General features: G+C 35.6%; 2 protein-coding genes across 9 annotated transcripts in view; one reads left to right on the top strand and one right to left on the bottom strand.

The window, feature by feature from the left end:
* LOC139122652 (annexin-B12-like) overlaps positions 1-24,404 on the bottom strand; it is a 365,245-nt gene that overhangs the window by 264,117 nt on the left and 76,724 nt on the right. The gene's annotated exons all lie outside the window — the stretch shown is intronic.
* Positions 1-24,404, top strand: part of LOC139122648 (cGMP-dependent protein kinase 1-like) — a 194,028-nt gene that overhangs the window by 163,813 nt on the left and 5,811 nt on the right. For 2 of the 6 annotated variants that reach the window (XM_070688235.1, XM_070688232.1), the window contains exons 5-15: positions 5,483-5,546; positions 5,841-5,918; positions 12,851-12,945; positions 13,140-13,166; positions 18,660-18,731; positions 19,911-19,988; positions 20,356-20,443; positions 20,794-20,933; positions 21,434-21,665; positions 22,220-22,383; positions 22,728-22,913. In XM_070688235.1, the coding sequence (XP_070544336.1) occupies positions 5,483-5,546; positions 5,841-5,918; positions 12,851-12,945; positions 13,140-13,166; positions 18,660-18,731; positions 19,911-19,988; positions 20,356-20,443; positions 20,794-20,933; positions 21,434-21,665; positions 22,220-22,383; positions 22,728-22,913 (1,224 nt within the window). Of the gene's footprint in view, positions 1-5,482; positions 5,547-5,840; positions 5,919-12,850; positions 12,946-13,136; positions 13,167-18,659; positions 18,732-19,910; positions 19,989-20,355; positions 20,444-20,793; positions 20,934-21,433; positions 21,666-22,219; positions 22,384-22,727; positions 22,914-24,404 lie in introns of all 6 variants that reach the window. The other 4 variants (XM_070688234.1, XM_070688231.1, XM_070688236.1 and 1 more) reach the window with 2 other exon arrangements.

The following is a 24,404-nucleotide window of genomic DNA, read 5'->3' as shown; positions in this document are numbered from 1 at the left end:
AAGTAGAAGGGGTGATTCTGAGGAACAATTTATTTTTTCTTCATGGCCCTACTGTTACTTTGCTGAATTTCATGAAAATTATTTTGCTCAATTTTTGATGAGCTAACATGTTCCGTTTGATTCGATAAATGACCTCGTAAATGTCCATCAAAAGTCTCAGTTGGTAGTTATTTTGATCTGGAATCACTCATGGGTCTAAAAAGATGTCCAACAATATTTGGCAAGGTAAAAATTTTTAATGTCTATTGATATCATGATAAAGGATAGTAGAGACTGACTTGTGGGATCGTGATATGCAGCAAAGACGTGTTGATTATATATATCTCATTGTTTGGCTGGATATATTTTGATTATACTGTCTAGTCCTTTGAAAGGGTACATTTTGGTGAGATGGTAGGGACACCATCAGAGGGTTGGTGTTTTATTTAAGTAGTATGCAGCTCGAAGTTAAAGACTTAAACTTTTGCTCAAACTTTCCTCAATGTAACTTTCAACCATTCTGTTACCAAATCAAAAATAAAAATCGCTGGTCACTGCGCAAAGTTTTTTACTGGAGAAACAAATTCCCTAACATTTACCAATATTTGAAATTTTAAATCGCTGCCATCAGTGCGTTAACTCTATGGGGAAAAATAAAATTTTGGAACTTTCAAAAACCATGGTAAAACTTTTTCTCACTACAAGAGCTTTAAAATGAGCCTCCTCAAGTGGTAGATCAGAAAAGAATTGTGAAAGTTTGAGAGTCCAAATATATGTCTCTGAGGTGCATTTTCTACAGTAACAATGGAATGGTTTGAGCTTGGATGGATGGGTCTGACCTGGACAGTTACTCAACATAAATGCATAATTTCATATGAGGTACCAATTTTCTGAAGAAAACCTCATTTAGCAAGACTGAAGAATAATAGCTCAGCAACTGAAAGTGGCTTACTGATTGATACATATGCGTTACTGCGGTATAATAAGAATAAAGTTCTTTACTGCATTAGTCACCACCATTGCAATCCCACAATGCTTGTGAGTGTGTCATCGCACGTCATGGTCCCAGCATCAATATTTTTTACTTTGCAAGATCTGCAATTGATAAAGTCACAAAGTTACTAAAAGATAACTTAATAACTCAAAATTTGAAAATAAAATGTATCGATGTATTCCATATGGGATAAAATATATAGCAGCTGTCAAGACTTGTACCAAGGGTCACCGTCATGGCAGAAAGTACGCTGTGCAGTGAACTGCTTTACAGGCATGCTTAAATACATTTCTTTCCCAATAGGGCAATTCATTTTACCGCAGTGCTGTCATGCCTCTACCGTACACATCGCCAGTGAGGCCATATTAATGCTTGTGACGAAGAAGAGAATCCAAAAAATATTCTTTAATCACAAAACAGCTACTATGAACATTGAACTGTCATCCTCAATCAAAATTACATTTTCAATCTTACTCAAAGCAACCTTGTACGGGCTCAGCCCTGGTGTGATATTGTTCATATTATTGGATGTTTGTATATCCATTTACGGTTAAAGTCACTGCCAGAAATGTACTTATTCCTACAAAATAAGGAAGATACAGCAATGTTTACGAGTACATGGAGCTGCTATTCAAATGTGAAAAATGATTCAAAAAGTGGAATTTTAAACCACGATGTGAGGAATTCAACTTATATCCTCATTAGTGTTCTGATAATGTTTTTGTCATATTAGCATGTGAGGCTGTCTGTCCGACAGTGCTGGTGAATTATCGGTTCACGATGCAACTTTAACAGTAAAAACAGACTCTGATGTCTGCCATTTTAACTTAGCTTGTTAAACCTTCGAGTGGAATCCTCGTGAGAACTGCAGAATATGAAATGTCAAATACACTTTCACCATTTTTTCTCGAAGTCGTTCAGCTGTATGCCTCAAAATAAGCAGATTTTCAAGTGCGTGCGCCCTGAGAGCGTGAGAGATGTGAAGATTCAACAAGCATTGAAGCGTTAATCAGCTTCCAGACACTGCACAAGAAAGGATTTTGAAATCGACTGATTATCAAAGACAAATGTTTTTACGTGTTTTCACGCTTGGTTTGTCTTAATATTTGGCTGTACTTACACTGGAAATTTCCCAATTTTAAGCACTTTTCACTTTGCAAGAATAGTCCGAAAACAGGAGAACAAACATGTAAACTATGTCATGAACTTTTCAGTGAGAATTACAAATAATATTTATTGTGCAATAATATGTGTAAGCAATAATGTACCCTTCTTGGCCCATAATCGATGAAAGCAAGCTTTGCACAACATAATTTACGAGGCAAAGCCCAGTACATTATGGAATGCATAGTTTGCTTGAGTCCATTATGGGTTGGGAGGGGTACTTTATTGCTCTTGTTTTATAGTTTTGGCAATGCCAGTGAATTTGTAGATGTAGAAAACATCTGGGGCCACAATACTGGATAATCAGATACATTATCAGTAATAATCTGGGCGATGACGTCACAAAATTCACTGGTATTGACAAAGCTATAATGTAAAAGCCAATACAACTTGGAAGCAAAACAAAAATGTCCCTGTATGACAGATGTATGAGTGACAACAACAACAAATTTAGCGGCATCATCTGTTCATGTGAGGTCACGATAACCAGCTGTTGTCATCGGCATTACAGTAGACCCCACTCCATGAATTCTCAAAGTCAGGAAACAAATTTACAGTTGAACTTACAGGAGGGACATTCAAATAAACCATTGCTATTGACAACCTACGTCTAGAAATTTACTTTCATAGCAGATTTATATCACATCGTCTCTGTTCTTTAATTTTAATGATAATGCATACAGATCTTTTTTCATTGATATATTTTGAACTCCTAAAATTTCAATGGGACAAAGCTGATTGCCATCATGCTCGTTTATTTCAATCTACAATATTGGACACCTTTTCTGAAAGATAATATTTAGAGTTAAAAATGTATTTTACAAAAGAAAGAATTCTGCCCGCCAATTTGTGTGTGCTAGGGAGCCATATATAAGACCACTTAGGTTGTAAAAATTCAAGCCACATTTAGATAGCGACCAGCAGCAGGTAGATCTCACACAGTGTGGAGGCACCTATATCGGAATGTTAGCAGTCGTATCATGCAATGGTGTCTCTCTACTTTCTCACGGGTGTTGTGCTGCCAAAGGAAATTAGACAACAAAGATAGCAACAGGGAAGATTCCTACCTACTTAAAGAACTTACAATTAAACAGTATGTATATTGATATGATTACATTTTAACAAATTCAACTCTTAGAATATCTACGTAGCATTATCTCTATTCAGGGTCACTCATAGTGCTATTTGGAGGTGAATTTTTATCAATGGCAGAAATACACTAACATAAGCATTCAACTATTTGCCAGAGTTGAAATTTTCGTTTTGAAGTGACTTGTTTTGACAAACAGATATGGATTGGTCAAAAATTTCTTTTTGTCAACAATATAAATATTGTTTCTAATCGCGATTTTTATCACAAAAGTTGGATTTTGTTACTCAGTTTGTACATTTTCAGGATGTGATGTGCTGACATCGGGCATAAGATAAAACTGTATGTTTATTATTGACATATAGTAATTTTGGAATATTGTAACAGTCGTATAACTTTATTGACGAAATTGGACATAAAAGGGTCATTTTTTACTGTGAGTTTAAAATCAATTTGCAATACTTTTTAACAAAAACAGGACATGTTTTTGTCATTAGTAAGCTTTTCCGTCACGTTTAATCTGTTCCCCTGATGATACAACTCAATTAGCGCAGGATGTGTTTTGAATCCTTTACTTAAGAACTCTGCACCATTTCTTTATGTTTGGGTTGTTCTGTGAATTATAAATACTTCATTGATGTAAGAATTTACAGATAAGGTTTATTCCTTGCTGTTTCATGAACTCATTTGTAGACAATTTGTAGTTAGCTGTAGATGAAAAATATTAAAATAGAAACAAACTTTATTCTGATATATGTCGAAATATATTTACAGTGCATTTTTAAAATTTGCGTTCAATTGTAACACAACTGAGTTCAAGAACAAAATTTTTGTCCATGAAAGTAGAAGGTTACATTTGTATATTTACAAAGTTTGTTCAATACTGGTGTTTTCAAACATTTTCGGTACTCTGATTGTGAAGAAGAATTACTTACCAAGGTTGGAGAACGTGGATAGGAGAGCTTTGAACCATCATAAACTGTTTGGTGTCTGTTTACTTATTTGTTTTGGCAGATACAGAGGAACAAGTTGACAAGACAACATCGCAATACCTGTCACAGATGAAATATCATTGATAAAATAGAATATTACAATCATTCATTTTTCCTCAGTTATGATTTTCACCTCAATTCTGACCACACCTCTTCAATTCAGACCACATTTCCATCGTATGTGTATGTACTTATTGACATATCAACGTGTTTGACATTTGATTTGGGGATTTTTTATGATCTTTGCACATCAATGTGACCAAAATTATCCAGTAACTGTATTTTTGTACGTCCATATTGTCCAAAAATATTTCTGAGTGAATTGTGCAGGTAGATATTGTTGACATTTGTCAATGTGGTAACCATCGCTTCGTTAGCATACTGTGACACCCTACTGTCAAGGATTGATATTTGTATTTCCTATTTATTTCAAATGAATACTTTCAATTACATCATTATTTTCAGCATGGAAATTTGTATAACAATGATATTAAAAATGCCTTGAGTCCATGTACCTGTAAATATCCAATGATGTGTTCTCTTCAGTTTTGGTAGAAATATGTCAGGAAGTGTACTTAATACAGTGCCATCAGATGGCATAAAGTTTGTCAAGTTTTACAAATTTTAATGAGAGACAACAGTATGCTGTAGATGAAGTTGTAGCCCAGGACATCTTTTTGGGGAAATAAGTTTTAATTTTTAAACTGGATGTGTTTGTAATTTTGAAATTCAGCTGTACCAATAGGGAAAACATCGAACTGTGGTCGACTTTATGTCTGGTTTGCGTTGTGTACCATATCACTTGCCATGAAAGACTTCATTGGTTTCTTGTATTTCTTCAATGTTTAAAATATTCACTTCTGTTGTAGCTAAGCTCATTACAGCACCATTCCATACACAAGATACAACTGAAAATTTTAACACACCATTCCATATTCAAAATGACTAAACTATGTTCAATGTAATATTTTTAACCCTTTCCCCACCACAGTTTGGCCCAAATCTATTGTTGTCAATGGTTATGGTGGACCTGTTCACAGGGAACTAGGGGTGAGCAGGGTAAAAATCAACAGTGATATTGAAAACCCTGTGCATTCAGATGACATCAACCACACAGAACTTGTATCGGTATTTTGAACAGCAAATTCGTGAAATTGAAAACTTATCAACAAAACTTCACCTGTTATCTCTGAATCATAAACATTGGGAGAAGAGACTGTTTTAACTTTATAGAACTTATTTTTTTTGTTTTTTTACCATCAGCGTTCCCACATTTAAGGATCTTCCAGAAGAGGCCCTCAATAAAATAGCTGACATTTTAGAAGAGGTTAGTTTGATACCACTTCATTTATCTGTCTTTTAAATACTTCATTTTAAAAAACTTATGATTTAATGGCAATCCTAAAAACACGCAAGGTTACATTCAGTTATTTATGTCTTTTCAAGCAGTAAAATATTTTATTTGATTATAGGTCCGACAGTGATAAATTATCAGAGTTGCATTTTTTGTATGATAAAAGTCCACTGCTGTCATTGTGTATCCTAATTTGTAATTTATTGTGAGAACAGCTCAGATGTGTGTCCTACATTTTCATTCAATGTTTGCTGTGTTTTTTTACAGGCGTACTACGATGAAGGGGAGTGCATCATTAGTCAAGGTGCTCGGGGAGACACATTCTATATCATAAACAAAGGCAAGGTAAGAATGTAGAAGTTTCTTGTCATAATCGGCTGTATTGTTTCATCTTGAAAGCCAATCCAAAACATTCTAACCAATATTATGCTAAAGGGAATCAACTTTTTGGGCTGAAGGGAATCAACTTTTACGGGCAGAAATCAAGTAGAACCATTTCTGTGAATCCTTTACTGGGATTTTTGTCCTTCATATAAAAAAGTGAGGGATAGGCACGATTATTGTCCTTTATAACAAAGTGAAGGATAGGTATGATTTTTGTTAGTCCCCACGGACACCGTCCGGGGGGACTTATAGGTTTGGTCATGTCCGTGCGTGCGTGTGTGCGTCCGTCCGTGCGTCCGTCCGTTCACGCAGATATCTCAGACATGCCCAGGTCAATTTCTTTCAAACTTTGCACAAGGATAGTACCCTACCCCATACAGATGCACGTCGATTTGTTTCACAATGCGATCAAATTTGGCCGTGTTAGAGGACTTTTTAGTTTTCACCTCCATAGACTCCCATGTATAAGGCAGTGTCCATAGACTCCCATGTATAAGGCAGTCCATAGACTCCCATGTATAAGGCAGTCCATAGACTCCCATGTATAGGGCAGTCCATAGACTCCCATGTATAAGGCAGTCCATAGACTCCCATGTATAAGGCCGAGAAAAATAAAAATTTAGTTTCTCATCGTATTCATATTGCAAAAAGGATGCAGTGACAGTTTTTAGTCCCAACGGATGAAGTCCAGGGGGCTAATAGATTGGGTCATGTCCGTCCATGAGTCCATCCGTGAGTCCATCCTTTCACGCAGATATCTCAGATATTTTGACAAAATGTCACGTGACCTCGGTGACCTTTGACCTCAAATATACATATTTGTCCATAACTCACGAACCACAAGTGGAGTGGTACACCCTTCATATATGGTATGATGGCACAGCTTATGACGCCACATATTGTACCTCATTAATTATGCGCATATCTAATTTTGAGCAAGCCAATAGAGCTAGAGGTCTGATTTTTGGTATGTAGGATAACTTAGCAATAAAATTTTTTTGACAAAATGTCACGTGACCTCGGTGACCTTTGACCTCAAATATACATATTTGTCCATAACTCAGTAACCACAAGTGCTACACCCTTCATGTATGGTATGATGGGACACTTTATGATGCCACATATTGTACATCATTAATTATGTGCATATCTAATTTTGAGCGAGCCAATAGAGCTAGAGGTCTGATTTTTGGTATATAGGGATAACTTAGCACTACAATTTTTTTGACAAAATGTCATGTGACCTCGGTGACCTTTGACCTCAAATATACATATTTGTCCATAACTCAGTAACCACAAGTGCTACACCCTTCATATATGGTATGATGGGACAGCTTATGACGCCACATATTGTACCTCATTAGTTATGTGCATATCTAATTTTGAGCAAGTCAATAGAGCTAGAGGTCTGATTTTTTGTATATAGGGATAACTTAGCAATAAAATTATTGTGACAAAATGTCACATGACCTCGATGACCTTTGACCTCAAATATACATATTTGTCCATAACTCAGTAACCACAAGTGGTACACCCTTCATATATGGTATGATGGGAGACCTTATGATGCTTCATACTGTACCTCATTAATTATGCATATATCTAATTCTGAGCAAACCCATAGAGCTGGATGTCTGTCATACATATGCACATAGATTTGTTCTGTGATAGGATCCAATAAGGCCGCCATGTGGCCATTTTATTCTTTCATGTCCTGAACTACAGCTCAGACATGTATCAAGCAAATTTATTCAAAAGTATTTTTATCACAGACCTAATGAAGAGGCCTCTATCCTCTCTGAGGACCTGTAATCAAAGTACCCATTAACAAGTGGGGACTGTGTCATCAACGATGACTTGTTCTTCATAACAAAGTGAGGGATAGGCACGATTTTTGTCCTTTATAACAAAGTGAGGGATAGGCACGATTTTTGTCCTTCATAACAAAGTGAGGGATAGGCACGATTTTTGTCCTTTATAACAAAGTGAGGGATAGGCACGATTTTTGTCCTTCATAACAAAGTGAGGGATAGGCACGATTTTTGTCCTTCATAACAAAGTGAGGGATAGGCACGATTTTTGTCCTTTATAACAAAGTGAGGGATAGGCACAATTTTTGTCCTTCATAACAAAGTGAGAGATAGGCACGATTTTTGTCCTTCATAACAAAGTGAGGGATAGGCACGATTTTTGTCCTTCATAACAAAGTGAAGGATAGGCATGATGATGTCCTTCATAACAAAGTGATGTATAGGTACAATTTTTGTCTTTCATAACAAAGTGAGGGATAGGTATGATGATTTCCTTCATAACAAAGTGATGGAAATGTACAATTTTTGTCTTTCATAACAAAGTGAGGGATGGGTATGATGATTTCCTTCACTGTAACAAAGAGGAATATGAATGATGATGTCCTTCGTAACAAATAAATAATGAAATATAATAAAATAGCTCACGTCAACAGATAGACGTAAGGCACAGTGCACACAAATGAAAAAATCTCAGGTAATGGTGGTTTTTTGGTGTTTCAGCCTTGACCTTAAATTTATAAAGCTACTGGTAATATAGTTTCCATTCTCTTCTAAATTTCCATTTTTGGGCCAAATTTTTGGGCCAAAGCGTATCAGTATCAGATGAGTAACAATGCTGACAGCACAACAGTGTTTTCAGATCTGGAAAAAAAGGCAACCCCTGACATTCAGCTCAGCACTTTTATTGATACATCTTTGTGAATCATTTATGTTTTGTTGTTGAACACACCAAAGAAGGAACAAAAAATGATACACAGGTCTTGAAATGATGCAAGCAATGATCAAAAACAAATCTGATTGTCATGGCCTACTCACTGGTCAGATTTTAAAAGAGAGTTGTGGAAAGTTTCTTCAAGGAATTAGAGTTTTAAAAGACTTGGATTTTGATTCAACAGTTTAAGATTTTAACCTGTGTAATAACTCTCACTGTTGTTCATGAAATTGTTTTGCATAATTACTGATATTTATAATACTATGGTATTATGTCATTACTGAATTCAAGTTTTCCAGTGATATTCAATGCAAGAAATTCTATTTCTGATTTAATATGTACTCAAACACCTAAATGGATGCTAGCTTTACTTGCCAGAATAGATAGAAAATGCAGAAGCTATAGCTTCACTGATGAAGTTCAAGTTCTTAGAAATTCAGGGGCACATTTTGAAACTGAGAATGTTATCAAAATTTTATCACAGAATGAGATTTCATTTTTTTGGAGAGAGAGGGAAAAACACTTGAAAAAAAAAATTGAAATTTTATTTGAAATTTTTACTCGGTTACAACACATAAAAATCTGTTACAGCATAAAAAATACCGCTCCACCTGACACGAAGCAGAGGTAACATTTGGCTGAAGATGTGGGTGTATTTAGGTATACTATTTGTAATTTGCTGATTCAGATGTTTTTATTTAGTTACTTTTTTATAGTCTGACAAAATATATTTAGGGTAATTAAATGATTGTAAGTTACCAAACGACTATTTATCCGCCATGTTTTTTTAGACATGATGACCTTGACATTTTGTGATTAGAAATTCAGAAATTTATCAAATTATCCAGTCACTCTTGGAAAATTGTATTATTTTACTTTCAATACTTTTAAAGCCATTTGAAAAATCCCATGAAAGTTTTGTAATTTTCAACGACTTTGAATGTACATAAACTGGTTTCATATATACCTGCATTACAGTCAGAAATTTATAAGTTATCAAAATCACAACTGTATCATCGAGTGTAATAGGTATGTTTAATACAATAACTAAATTTTTGGTGGAAATATATGTGGCATCCTAAAATTGGTAGCATTATGTGTGTTGTGTGATTTATGGCCTAGTGTGACAGATGTACAAATATTTGTGTAATCAATATCGCAGACTGTAACTTTTGTTTCAAGGGCACAGACAGAAAGTGCTATAGATTTCTGTGGTTTAACCTTTTGGGCACCAAAGGCAATTTTTGTTGCCTTTATAAAATGTACCCCAGTCAAATTTTTTCTGATTTTTGCCAAAGTTTTGATGAAAAACTGTAGCCAATAAAATGTGATGTCCGTTTGGTCCAAAATTATCAAAACAATAACAGAAAAATTCATAAAAATTGGTAAAATGTTGCACAACAATTTTGGTGGGAAAATTACAGCACTCAAAGAGTTAAGCATAGAGACATTGTTTTGATAATCTCTCCTTACTCAGGAAGCAGTGTCCTGCGGAGACTTGTACTTTTGAAAGGGCAAGATACATGACTCATGCACCGCTGCAAATGTTGAAAATCTGAGATGAGCATGTGAGATGAGATGTGTGGGAGGATGGTCATGCCATCATGAACAATGCTATCATTGGTATCTAGGGGCAACAGCTGTTTTTTAGTATTTTGTTTTCTATAGAAGGCAACCGTGATATCAGATCATGGAAGAACAAAAGCTTGACAGATGATATCATACTTTTCCTCCCAGTCAGTGTTTCACAAACCTCTGAGTGCTCTGACTGATATTTTGACATTTAACTACACAATAGCAAGCAGTGTATTACCCAATCAGCAAAATCGTGTGAACACCGATATGAGGGTGGACTAAGTATTGATCAATCTGGTGATACACACACCTCCATGGAGCATTCTGTTCCCTTTCAATGAAACCACTTTGATTTGAATTGCTTTCCAAGTTTTCTGCACAAAAAGGTAATATAGATTAGAGTCAGTTTTGTCAGAGGAAGCTACTGTACAATGAATAGAGATGCATATTAAATGATGCTGATATCCTTGTCAACAGTCTGTCAGAATGAAGATGATATTTCGTTGTTCAGGGTGGTGCCATGTAACTTGTATAGTCTCATAAAAGAACTACTGGGTAGTTTATTTCACAAATATTGAAGATTTGCACAAAGAAAAAATTAAACATTTATCTATATTTCTATGACAAAAATGTAAAATCCATGTGTATTTAATACGCCTTCCATAATTTCATCTTGTATAGCATTTTTTGTTCTTAGACTGTCATATTTCTCAAACGCATGGTAAAGTTACTTTGGTTGTGAGGAAGTTTACGGAACAAAATTAATAGGGATTTAATGTTAAAATTATTGATAGGATAAATTAATTTGTTAATACCAAGATATCATTATACCCAGTATGTGAAACGAGAGAATTAATTGCAACCTATGACGGTATCCAGAAAATGTTCACTACACTTTGATATAATTTTATGTTGGAAATTATTCATCTGTTTATTGAGTAGCTGAGGAGTAAAAACACAGAAAACCACTCACTTTATGTTTCATGTGTAATCCATGCACGTAATTCCAATTTCATAATTCTGTTCACCGTCAAATGAAATTTCCTCCACTGTTAAATAACCGCATGTACGGAGTAATCGGACAAGAGGGAAATTGGCTCATATAATGATGTAATAGGGACTTCGTGAAAAATGCTTTTGATGTTTTTACAGCTTCCATGGAATATCTGTGATAATTGACCCCGAGAAATCATCACAGAAAGCTCTGACAGACCATGTGAATCAAGGGTAATTAGGCAAACTTTCAAAAAAATCATGACTGGTTTGTGAGAACCAACTACATGCAGGTGGTGTATGTATTCAAACAATTAATACCTGAGTAGCTCAGTTTGACAATCCTCAAAACATTCTGCCACCAGGCTTCCCAATGTGTGTCAGATCTAATTCTACATAAATCTGATTGAGTCTTATGTTAAGACTTGAAGAGGTGGTTTTTTTCATATGTAATACGTGTATTGTATTTTATGATCTTTAAGGGATTGAAACTACCTTAGTTTATACTCCATGGTATCAATATTTACTAGAAAGCAAGAGTCTATCTGAAGCCATGGATTTGTGATAGCAAGAATCTATTTAAAGCCATGAATTTGTTTCCAATGCATTGCGATAATCCGGCATTCTAAAAGTACTCGCCTTAAAGTGCCACAGAAGGGTTCATAATGGGTCTTCATGTTGGCACTTTGCCGTACCAGTAATTCTCTTCAGCATCTATTTTGATAGAAAGTAAATTAGGGTGACCTGTAATCATGGTTAGTGCAATGAAACAGCTTTCTGTATTCATTCCTGGAACACCGTACTGTCTGAGGTAAAGATTGACAACATTAGCCTCAGAGGTTTCATTTGAAATACTTAAAAAGCCAGCAGCTGTAATTTTTTGTTAATTTTTTCGCTGTTTTTGTATTCAAGGTCAACTGCAATTCTTGTTTTACTCCCCAAAACGTATTGAAAAACCTACTTTGTAGCTCGTTAGACAGTGTCTTAAAGTATATATTTATTGTTTACGTTTGAATTCTAATCTGGATCAGAGTTCACTCACCAACTGAGTAACAATGTAGTCCACATGTACACACGTGTAGGCTGAGTTGACAAGCAGAATAGCGTGTATCTTAAGATGATTTGGAGGTAGAACAAGAAATTGGTTGTCATTAAAAACAAAAATAGAGAAAAAAAACCAGCAAAAGTTACAGTTAGTGGTTCTTTAAACAACCAAGAACAAATGCATGATGAATCATAAAATGCAGGATTTTGGCACATCAACACATGATATTATAGTTCCTCGCTCTTATCTTCCATCAGTTTTTAGGGAGCATAATAAAGTATGTATATCGCATCACTCTGGAAGTCATACAAATCAACTGGAGTGGATGACCTACTCATACACATGTGTTTTTTCTTGAAATCTTCCCTCCACATGTATTAATACCAGAAATTAAATTTGATTTTCTCATCGCAGAATTCACTTCTTTGGGAGCCCACACAAACTGTTTGTCATCAAGGAGAAATGTGTGTAGAAAATCGGATAAAAGTTTTGAAAGACTGTCTCACTCCTATTTTTCTGGTGTTTCTATTTTCACTAGTGCAACGTTACACAGAGGGGATCAGGTCATGGAGATTCGAAGTTCACAAAAACACTAAACAGAGGAGACTTTTTTGGTGAAAGAGCGCTCCATGGGTAAGTTTTGTGTTGATTCACAATATTGCAGCTTTTTTCTTCCAGCTTTGCCTCTACATTGTAAGATTCTGTTTTTCCGCTTCTTCAGAAAGTGCTGTTGACGTTCATGCTTTCCATAGTTAAATATGCATATAAGTACGGTTTCATCGTTAGTCGCTCCTGTATTAATTATCATAATTATTTTTGATAAGCAGGGAAGACCATATTGAGCCGTTAAAAAGGTAATGATTAAGGGAATGCTTCTTGTTTCCATAGCAACAGTTTAAGAAAATTAACCTCTGCAAAATGCTTTGTATCACTTATGCCATACTTACCCATTTAACATGCAATGGTAAAATTTTGCACTGTTGTAAGTGAAACTCGTTTTTAAAATTATATGGCAGGTATTAGGTTTTTCCTTTGTGATACCAAGATTAATATTGTTTTCATTTATCATTTTTACTTGTTTCACTTACAACAGACAGCGGGTAAACTTGAATGCACACCATATTCGGAATATCATTTTAACATTATGCGTACTGATCAAGTCAACTGTTCTGCATTTCTGTAATATAAAAATTCTTCAAACTCTGATTTGTTGACAAACAAATTGTCCTTTTTTTTCTCTCAGAGTATTGATAAAAATTTAGCAGATTTATGCCATCAATGTAACTAGCTCTTGGAAAAGCATGGACCCCCATACCTTCATAGAATACTTAATGTGTAGGGGATGTTTTTACAGAAAAGCAGAAACCACATTCTAGCAGAATTAACTTGGTAAATTCATCGGGAAATGCTCTCAATTACAAGCACCATGGGCATTAAGTACTAATGACTTATTCAATTTTGATGTTATAGTCATTTTATCATTGTACTGACACCATCAATCACATGACATCCCTGATAGCACTCAAAGGACACAGTGTTATTTTTCTTCCTCTTCCTCAGCTCTCATCATTTTGGCATCAGTAGTCATAGTAGCCTCTCAAACATTGTTTCTCACATTTCAGTTCAGGCCTGTGCATCATTCATACGCTTTCCTGCAAATCCTGAACCCACGTTTGGGTGTCCAAATTTTATCCAAATGTCTACGTCAAGGAAATTGCTAATTAGTCCCCACGGACACCGTCCGGGGGGACTTATAGGTTTGGTCATGTCCGTGCGTGTGTGCGTCCGTGCGTGCGTGTGTGCGTCCGTCGTCCGTCCGTCCGTCCGTCCGTTCACGCAGATATCTCAGAGATGCAAGGAGCGATTTCATTCAAACTTGGTACAAGAATTACTTCATATGTCATACAGATGCACGTCAATTTGTTTTGTGATACGATCCAATATGGCCGCCAGGCAGCCATTTTATTACGATTTTTTCATGTACAGAGCCATAACTCAGACACGTTTCAACCGATTTTATTCAAAGTTGGTACAAGGACATTGACCAATGTCATAGATATGCACGTCAATTTGTTTTGTGATACGATCCAATATGGCCGCCAGGCGGCCATTTTCTAATGATTTTTTCATGTACAGAGCCATAACTCAGACATGTTTCAACCGATTTTATTCAAAGTTGGTACAAGGACATTGACCAATGTCATAGATATGCACGTCAATTTGTTTTGTGATACGATCCAATATGGCCGCCAGGCGGCCATTTTGTAACGATTTTTTCATGTACAGAGCCATAACTCAGACACGTTTCAACCGATTTTATTCAAAGTTAGTACAAGGACATTGACCAATGTCATAGATATGCACGTCAATTTGTTTTGTGATACGATCCAATATGGCCGCCAGGCGGCCATTTTGTAACGATTTTTTCATGTACAGAGCCATAACTCAGACATGTTTCAACCGATTTTATTCAAAGTTGGTACAAGGACATTGACCAATGTCATAGATATGCACGTCAATTTGTTTTGTGATACGATCCAATATGGCGCCAGGCGGCCATTTTGTAACGATTTTTTCATGTACAGAGCCATAAGTCAGGCATATCTCAACCGATTTTATTCAAAGTTGGTACAAGGACATTGACTTATGTCATACATATGTACGTCAATTTGTTTCATGATATGATCCAATATGGCTGCATGGCAGCAATTTCGTTATGGTTGTTTCATGTTGAGAGCCATAACTCTGGCAAGTCTCAACTGATCTTATTCAAAGTTGGTACATGTACATTGACTTATGTCGTACATATACTTGTTGATTTTTTAAACAGTAAGATCAAATATCGCTGCATGGCGGTGAATTTGTTACAATTTTCTTATGTACAGAGCCATAACTCAGACATATTGCAACCAGTATCATTCAAAGTTGGTACAAGGACATTGACCTATTTCATACATATGCTCCTCAATTTGTTTCACGTCATGTAGCAGTAACATGTCAATTATTGAAGTTTCGTAAATAGGCTGATATGTCAAGAAATACTGCATCAAATTCATAAAACTGTACAGATGTTAAGCTCACATTGCTTTAACATTGAAAAAGACATTTATCAGTGTCATTTTAATTAATTTGTAATTGCATAGGTAATGAACTTTCCTAATTAGGGTGATATAGCCACAAATTAATACAACGTTAATGTGATGAAACTTGATACAGATGTTGATCTCATAGTGTTGTAAATACTGCATCAAACTTTATGAAATACGGTACAAGTGATAATCTGTTAAGTGTTAGGATTGTATGCAAAAATGTTTTGCAACATCCTGTTGATTAATTCCTAGTAGACTCATTTTATGAACTTTAGGATGGTGGCCTACTTCGGTTTTATGTTTTCATCACCATGGAACTCATTCTTGGCCATTGAGTGCCATCTGTATCAAAGTATTTATCACTGACCTAATTAATGAAGAGGACTCTATCCTCTCTGAGGACATGTAATCAAAGTACCCATTAACAGGTGGGGACTGTGTCATCAACGATGACTTGTTTTTCTTAGAACCATTGTAATATATAGTTTAACCCTTTCACCCCCAGTTCCCTGTATACAGGTCCAAGATTACCATTGATAACAATGGGTTTGGGTTGAACCATGGTGGTGAAAGCTAGTTTAATCCTCTTTCTACCAGGCTCTGTGGATAAACCATAGAAATAAATACCACTTGGGAGAAAGAGAATTAATCTCAAAGCCTTCCCCATTTACTCTCACATTCAATTGGACCATACCAATTTTTCTTGACGTGCAGATGTCTGTGTGAATTGCTGTCACTAAGCAATGGAATCAGAGTTTTCTATGACCTTTCAATTAAGTTGATGTACCCACAGGTCTATATAAATCACCCAGAAAATAATTGTTTGGTTTTAAACAGTGAAAAGCCATTGTCATAATGTTGTAAAGTCCTCCAGATTTTCTGAATGATTTTGTCATTTATTGGTAACATAAAGGTTTATGTTCATCATCAATTTCAAACAGCTGAGTCAGTAAATTAGAGTAATGGTGGTGAAAAATCTTAACTCCAGGCTGCTCCACAATGCTACAGATTTTATTTGTATGAAATGTAAATCCAACACCATATTATGGGATGATAAAGCAGCTATGATTTTTGATCTAGTCAGACCATGTTGAAAATCAATCGATGCCAGTAAAACCCAGCTGCTATACAAATTAAGATAAAGGTTGTGATTATCAAGATAATAATAATAATTTTCAACAAGAGGACAAATTTTCAATTTAAGTACCATTTTTGCCGAAAATTGACAGTCATCAATGATAAGCTTACTTCAACATCTGCACGGACACCGTGCACAAACAGCCTATGTGTAATAGCTCTGTTCAATAAGCATCGCAAAGAAAAGATTTCGCGTCGAACGAAATTATCTACCAAGTTTCATGGATGTTTGATTAACGATGATTGAAAAGCTAGAATTACCATTAAAGCATGAATTCAAACTTCACTTCAAAGCACTCAGATTTTTCTTTGATTTATGATAAATTGGAAAATATCAGGTAACCCTAAACGTTTTGCAGTAATCGTATAAATTTTCTTCTTTATTGACAGCGCCCTCTATGAGCCCAAGTGACACGAAGTTCTTCCATCTAATGATCTCCAATTCATAGATAGGATGTGGTGTAATCAGAACACATTGTATGCCGACTTGATTTGTCACCAAGCATGAGCAATCTCATACCATTCAATATCTATTTTGATGTCGCAAATTGTTCACTGGCCTCTTTGACATCTCATTTGTGATCATTTGTCGAAAGACATTTTATAAAAGATCATGAGTAAGATGAAGGATATTTGTAATAAAAAATATGCAGATCTCCCCAGCAAGATGATAAGAACATCTTATTCCGGTTTTATCCGCGTGTATATATCAATGGCAAAAATACCTCGTCATATTTGCTACTTCAGAAAGTACATGTACTGGGTTACTTATTGCATCTTTTTAAAGAAGGTTTCCTTTAATTAAACTGACATAATCTTTTCCTTTTGTTATTTTGGCATCGTTTTAAACTCCTTTCTTGTTATTTTTGTTTTGTCTTTAATCATTAAATATTTTTTAAATAATTTCTTTTTCATTGACACGGTCCAAGCCTGTTGTATTCATTTGGCCAAAAAATATCAGAGTCCTATCAACAATGTCATCAAAGTCCTATCAACAATGTCATAGTCTTAACAACAATGTCATCATAGTCCTAACAACAATGTCATCATAGTCCTAACAACAATGTCATCATAGTCCTAACAACAATGTCATCATAGTCCTAACAACAATGTCATCATAGTCCTAACAACAATGTCATCATAGTCCTAACAACAATGACATCATAGTCCTATCAATAATGACATCACAGTCTTGTCAACAATGTCATCATAGTCCTGTCAACAATGTCATCATAGTCCTATCAACAATGACATCATAGTCCTATCAATAATGACATCACAGTCTTGTCAACAATGTCATCATAGTCCTGTCAACAATGTCATCACAGTCCTGTCAACAATGTCATCATAGTCCTATCAACAATGACATCATAGTCTTATCAACAATGACATCATAGTCCTATCAACAATGTCATCATAGTCCTATCAACAATGTCATCATAGTCCTATCAACAATGTCATCATAGTCCTAACAACAATGACATCACAGTCTTGTCAACAATGACATCATAGTCCTGTCAACAATGACATCACAGTCTTGTCAACAATGTCATCATAGTCCTGTCAACAATGACATCATAGTCCTATCAACAATGTCATCATAGTCCGGTCAACAATGTCATCATAGTCCTATCAACAATGACATCACAGTTCTATTAACAATTACATCAAAGTTCTATTAACAATGACATCACAGTTCTACAATGACATTACAGTCCTATCAACAAGGACATTTTCTGTGTATGTTTCTTTTACATGATACATTTCTGTCATGCCAGATAGCAATATGGTTAGTCAATGTTATTACTGAACAAGATTAATATTGACAACTTGTTCACAATCCCTAACCCTAACCTGCAGTTCGAATCAGTAGTCAGCATGGTGTCATAGACCTCACTGGTAGTTAAAGTCAGTGAACAAATTTTTCATTTCGTTTTAATTACTTGGAGTATACAGAGATCAAACAAACAAATTCATAGATAGTGCCCCTTTATAACTTAATGTAAGTCACATCATTGCTGAATCTTTGGACTACAATTACAACACTACTTGTACATCATTTTCACCACACAACCTTTAAATGTAGTAATTTTCATTTTGATATTGTTTTTTCTTTCACAGTGAAGATATACGCCAAGCCAGTGTTATAGCAAGTGACAAAGGCGGTGTCAGTTGTCTTCTTATAGATAGAGAGTGAGTATATCTACCTGGTATCCATGACACGTCAAGAACAATATCACTCATTAAAAAAACTTTGCATCTGTCACCTTGACAACAACTTACTGATACACATAAGAGGAACAGTTTTTGTTATGTTTGCATGGTAACTGGTTTAGAGTTGCTAGTAAAATAAGTCACTTTGCCATGGCAACTATGAAAAAGAATTGAGACTTTCAACATCAGCACAGCACGACATGGAATGGTGACAATTCTCTCCAAAGTCTGGAATATTTTCCACGCACTTGATAGTACATAGCCGAGAACAAATACAGATGCATCCAAGTTGTATTACTATGTCCGAGTCAATGGCAATACACATAATAAATACGCCCACAAGAATATGTGTAATCCCCCTTTATTACCTGGATGTACAAAAGACGTTTGAAATAAGTAACAATGTAGCTTTTGCTTCCATGCACAAAAGTTTTTTTAGAAAATGGCATACCATTGTTAGTCCATATGTCTGTATTATTCTGTGCGTCACATGCTAAAAGTTAAGAACCAACATATGTTACCACGGTATTTCATGTATCAATGAATCCCGCTAGGATATGGGAATAGGCTTCAAACCTACATGACAGTATCAGTTATCAGAGTGATATGAAAATTATGAGTACAGCCTGAATTGAATTACAATACAATCAGTATAACCGTAGATTTTGAAATTTAGTCAAAATATTTGCTTGAGATATCTTGATAAGTGAATTGGCATACCAAGCTGGTGTGATGACAATGAATGAATGAAGAAGGGAGGTACAAATGCTAAGTATGGAAATACAGACACAAACATATGTTACAGACTGCATACTGGAAATATGGTATGCATGGTTAGGCCTACAGGCCAGGTTTGAGCAGACATTTGATAACTGACCAATGACTATATTTTAAATTTTCATAATAACATAAATAACTGCTTTTATGAAACCTTGATAACTGAAAAACTTTGTAAAAAATGCAATTTTGTCACTCCTATTTTTAATAAGATCAAAGAAATGGAATGAGAAACTCAAAATGGTAAAATTGTTGTGTTGATTGGCAATTACACAAGGCTTCAAGTCACTTTGGATAATACAAGCAGCCAGGTCTGTTGGTTTCCATATAGAATTGATGAGGCTTCAACACAGGCTAACTTTTCTATTTTCCTTTTTACAGATCTTTCCTCCAAGTTGCCAGTACAGTGGATGGCCTAAGTGCCAAAGGAGATGCAGACAGGGACAATATTAGAAATGCGTAAGTTTTTTGCCCACAAATCTGTAAAATAAGAACAACAATCTTCATGGTCCTTATGTTTGAGGCCTCCTGAAAAACCCAGGAAAAGTCCTTAAAAGTGAAATTAAGACCTAAAAAGTACAAGAAAATGGAACAAAAATACTATATATAGGGGTAGCTCAGGTAAGTTACCAGAAAGTCAGCCCTAAAAGAGTTAAATATTGTCAGCAGATAATCTTACTTTGGCTCTAATTGCAGTGAAAGTTTTCCAAAAATCATATGTAATATATGATTGTTCAATAACTTTGCAAAGTATTCCGTTCATGAAGGCTTTTGTATTAAAATATACCGGTATAAATAAGATATCTTTTTTTCATATTTCTTCCAGTGTTGATTCAGAATTTGCAGACATAAAAGTGTCTGATTTGAAGATAGTTGCAACATTAGGTGTCGGTGGCTTTGGCAGAGTTGAACTAGTAAGTAAATCATCACTCGTAATATGTTTAGTTGTTGGGAACAACAACAATACCATTTTCTTTGACTTCTATGAATATCAACTTTGACAGCTATAAATATCAAATATATCATGAACTTTGACCTTTGAACTTTGCTGAAGTTGGGTCATGCAGTTATTATACACTGAAAAAATAAACCCGTGGCTTGTAAATATGCTGTAGTATACAAATGTAATGAGATGTCTATTCAATGCCATGGAGGAGTCATTGACTTTGGTTGTCTCATTCTAGGTTGATATTCGAGGTGACAATATTAGGACATTTGCACTGAAGCAGCTGACCAGTCATTAATTTCGATTGTCTCATTCCAGGTCAATATTCGAGGTGACAATGTCAGGACATTTGCACTGAAGCAGCTGAAGAAGAAACACATTGTAGAAACAAGGCAACAAGAACATATTATGTCAGAAAAACGAATTATGTCAGAGGCTAGATGTGATTTCATAGTTAGGTAAGTCAGGATAATGTGTGATCAAAAATTTAACAGTGGAAAACTTGAATAGCTTCACTATTTTGTTCTCCTGTGAACCTCCACTTGAAATTTTAGAAAGAGAAAGAAAATCACATTATTAAATCTCTGTAACAAATGTTGACTGCAGGTTCACAAGTTTTGATGTTATTCATTATCTATGTGTGAAATTTACATTATTCAATGCCTATCAATTCATATTCATATGCTAATAAGTAAAGCACCTGGGATTTTATAAGTTAAGAACTGGGAACATCCAATTAGCATTTTCCTGATCTGCTTGTGTTAGGGAGCCTTATGTAATTAAGTAGAGACATACCCCCTAGGATCATGTTGAAGTGTAATGTGGTTTTGCATGATCCAAGTGTACTTCCTAGTTTTACTAAGAAAAGACACTATTGGTTGAAGACACTGGACATAGACACATTTCTTTCAACTTTGCAGAACACTGACGACAAACGTCTGTATTTTGTTTTTTTCAGGTGTTACAGAACATTCAAAGATAGTAAATACTTGTACATGCTTCTAGAAGTGTGCCTTGGTGGTGAATTGTGGACAATTCTTCGAGACAGAGGATCATTTGACGACAACACTACCAGATTTTACACTGCATGCTGTTTAGAAGCTCTCTCCTACCTCCATAGTAAAGGAATAGTCTACAGAGATCTCAAACCTGAGAACATCCTGTTAGACAATCGTGGTTATGCCAAATTAGTATGTATTTATACAAACGCCATTCTTATATTAACATTTAAATTTTTTTTTATCTCAGTGGTCCAGTGATTGTCACATCACTGAATATGCTTTTGTCAGAAATGTAGATTTATTGTTGTTTGATCTACAGTTTAATCTTTTCAACACCATGATTTGACCCAAACCTAGTGTAATACAGTAAACCCCCTTCTAACGACCATACTTGGGGACAGAGAAAATGTTCATTAAAAGTGAGGTGTTCGTTCAAATGAGGGAATTCAAATCCAGACTAGCCAGGGGACACATTGTACGTACGTTATAACCGATAATTCGTAGTACTGGTGGTCGTTAGAGCAAGGGATTACTGTAATTCTCATTTTAAAAATTATCAACCGTGTGTGTGTGAGTGGACCTGTTTATAGGGAATTGGGGTTGAACAGATTAAAGGAGTTTTAATTGTCATACACTCACCTCAGGATGATAATAAGATGAACACATTTCTGAAAAATCATCAGTTGAATGTAAATATGTCAGAACCTATGTGACTGTAATTGTTGAAATAAATTGCCTTTCAGGTTGATTTCGGTTTCGCAAAGAAGATAGGTTTTGGTCGCAAGACGTGGACCTTCTGTGGCACTCCAGAGTATGTTGCCCCAGAGATCATCCTCAACAAAGGTCACGACCTTTCAGCAGACTACTGGTCGCTAGGCATTCTTATGTATGAACTGCTTACAGGAAGGTAAGGTTTGACAAAATTGTAAATCAGTTGAACTGGTTTGTCTGTTATTCATGATTATAATTTGAATATTTTAAATATGATACGGCTTCATGCATTGAATTCTTCCATACACATGTGAATCATACAACTTGTGTACTTTCATGATAGGAATTCTAAAGTCAAATAACTCTCAGTACGAAGGACCTTGTGATTAATTAGTCAGTTTACAATAACTGTCAGAATATTGCACCAGGCATTCAAAGATTGTGAAAAGATACGATCCAAAACTGCAGTCATTTCATATTTTAAACAAAGATGACTGTATTTAATGGTTGTTATAATTGTGATTTTGATTTTGATTTCAGCCCACCATTCTCAGGTGCTGATCCCATGAAGACTTACAATCTCATTCTGAAGGGAATGGACATGGTTGAATTTCCTAGGAAGATGACCAGAAATGCCATCAACATGATCAAAAGATTGTGCAAAGACAATCCCACTGAAAGATTAGGATATCAAAAGAACGGCATCAAAGATATACAAAAACACAAGTATGCAAAAATATTAGTAGAAAATATTAATTTACAAAATTTGTTAACAGACATCCTGGTGCAGTAAACTTTCTTTTTCTTGTTAGCTTAACCTTCAGAATTCATCGCTGTATTTTGACAGTATACTGATGGAACAAATGCAGCTGTCTGATTGGTCGAGATGTGAAAATAATAGTGTTACATTTACGATGTAGCACAATTGAAACAAGAATGAGCTCTCAGCTACAGACAAATCTCTTTTTCTATATACTGGTACCATAGTTGACAGTATACCTCTCAGTATACCCATTGCTTGGTGTGGTTTATTGCTTAACCATGAAACAGTTGTTTTAGAGTAATGAAATCTTCAACCATATGATTTTCATATCTTTTACTTGTTGTATATCTGCCTACCCTGCATTTCACAATATGACGTATTTGAACTTAGCTTAACTCTATTCCCTTGAAAATCTCGATATAACAGTACAAGCCACAGGGACGCGTTATATTCCCAGCTGTGTCATGCGCACGCTGCACCCTCTTGCAAATTTGGGTACTATGAATAGTTGTACACACACTCTTACTCATAAGAAATCCAAGGGTGGACACCGAACTAGACCGTTTGGGAAAATCTACATTGTAACGGCTTATATGCCAACAGAACCAATAGTTATGGCCATTTCTTACGTCAAATAAATAATTTTCCGGTAACATTACCAAATAGTGCGTTTGTCATTTGAAACGGAGTGTAATTTCGCTTCTTGAACGAAGGGAAAACTGCTCTGTATGCAAATTACAGGTCGCGATGTCGCAATAGATTTCTCGAGTGCTGATTGGCTATGAAGTGCCGGCTTTCCTATGACGTAAGTATGTGCAAATACAAACATTGCAAACGACGTCCCAGTGTTTCAACCCGGAAGTGTGGATCTCGCACAGTTTTCGACTGTTTCATGGCATTAAAGTAAGACATATGCGTACAACTAATTAAACCTAGTGCCTGTCTAACAATATGCGAAGTGTGGAATATCTTTTGGTCATTTTTTTTCATATTTCAGTGATTTTTACTAGGGTTCGAGCGCGAGTCGTACGTGGTAACGTACAGACCGTACGCGTTCCGATGAACCACGCACCACCTGTCCAATGACAGTTTCCGTTTGAAATGATTGACGTACAGAGCAGTTTTCTTTCAGGTGTCCGGTTTGTGTCCACCCTTGGTGTTTTATATAAGAACAGTGGCAAAGCGCTTAATCTTGAAAATACTATTTTTACAATCAGACGGAAATATAAATATTCATTAATAATTGATATGTTATTGTGAACAAGCAAACACGGAAAACAAATGTTGTAAAAGATCGAGTCATAATGTTCGAAAATGGGTACTCATAGTACCAACATTCGTCATTCGAAAGATAACGCGTCCCTGTGGTACAAGCTTGGCTACACTAGCTGGGAACACAAAATCCCAAGTTTTACCACTGAGGGCGCTTTGATTTTTGTAGTACCAGACAAATA

Source organism: Ptychodera flava, chromosome 22 (assembly GCF_041260155.1).
Source record: "Ptychodera flava strain L36383 chromosome 22, AS_Pfla_20210202, whole genome shotgun sequence".
NCBI lineage: Eukaryota > Metazoa > Hemichordata > Enteropneusta > Ptychoderidae > Ptychodera > Ptychodera flava.
This window is presented reverse-complemented; position numbering and strand designations above follow the sequence as displayed.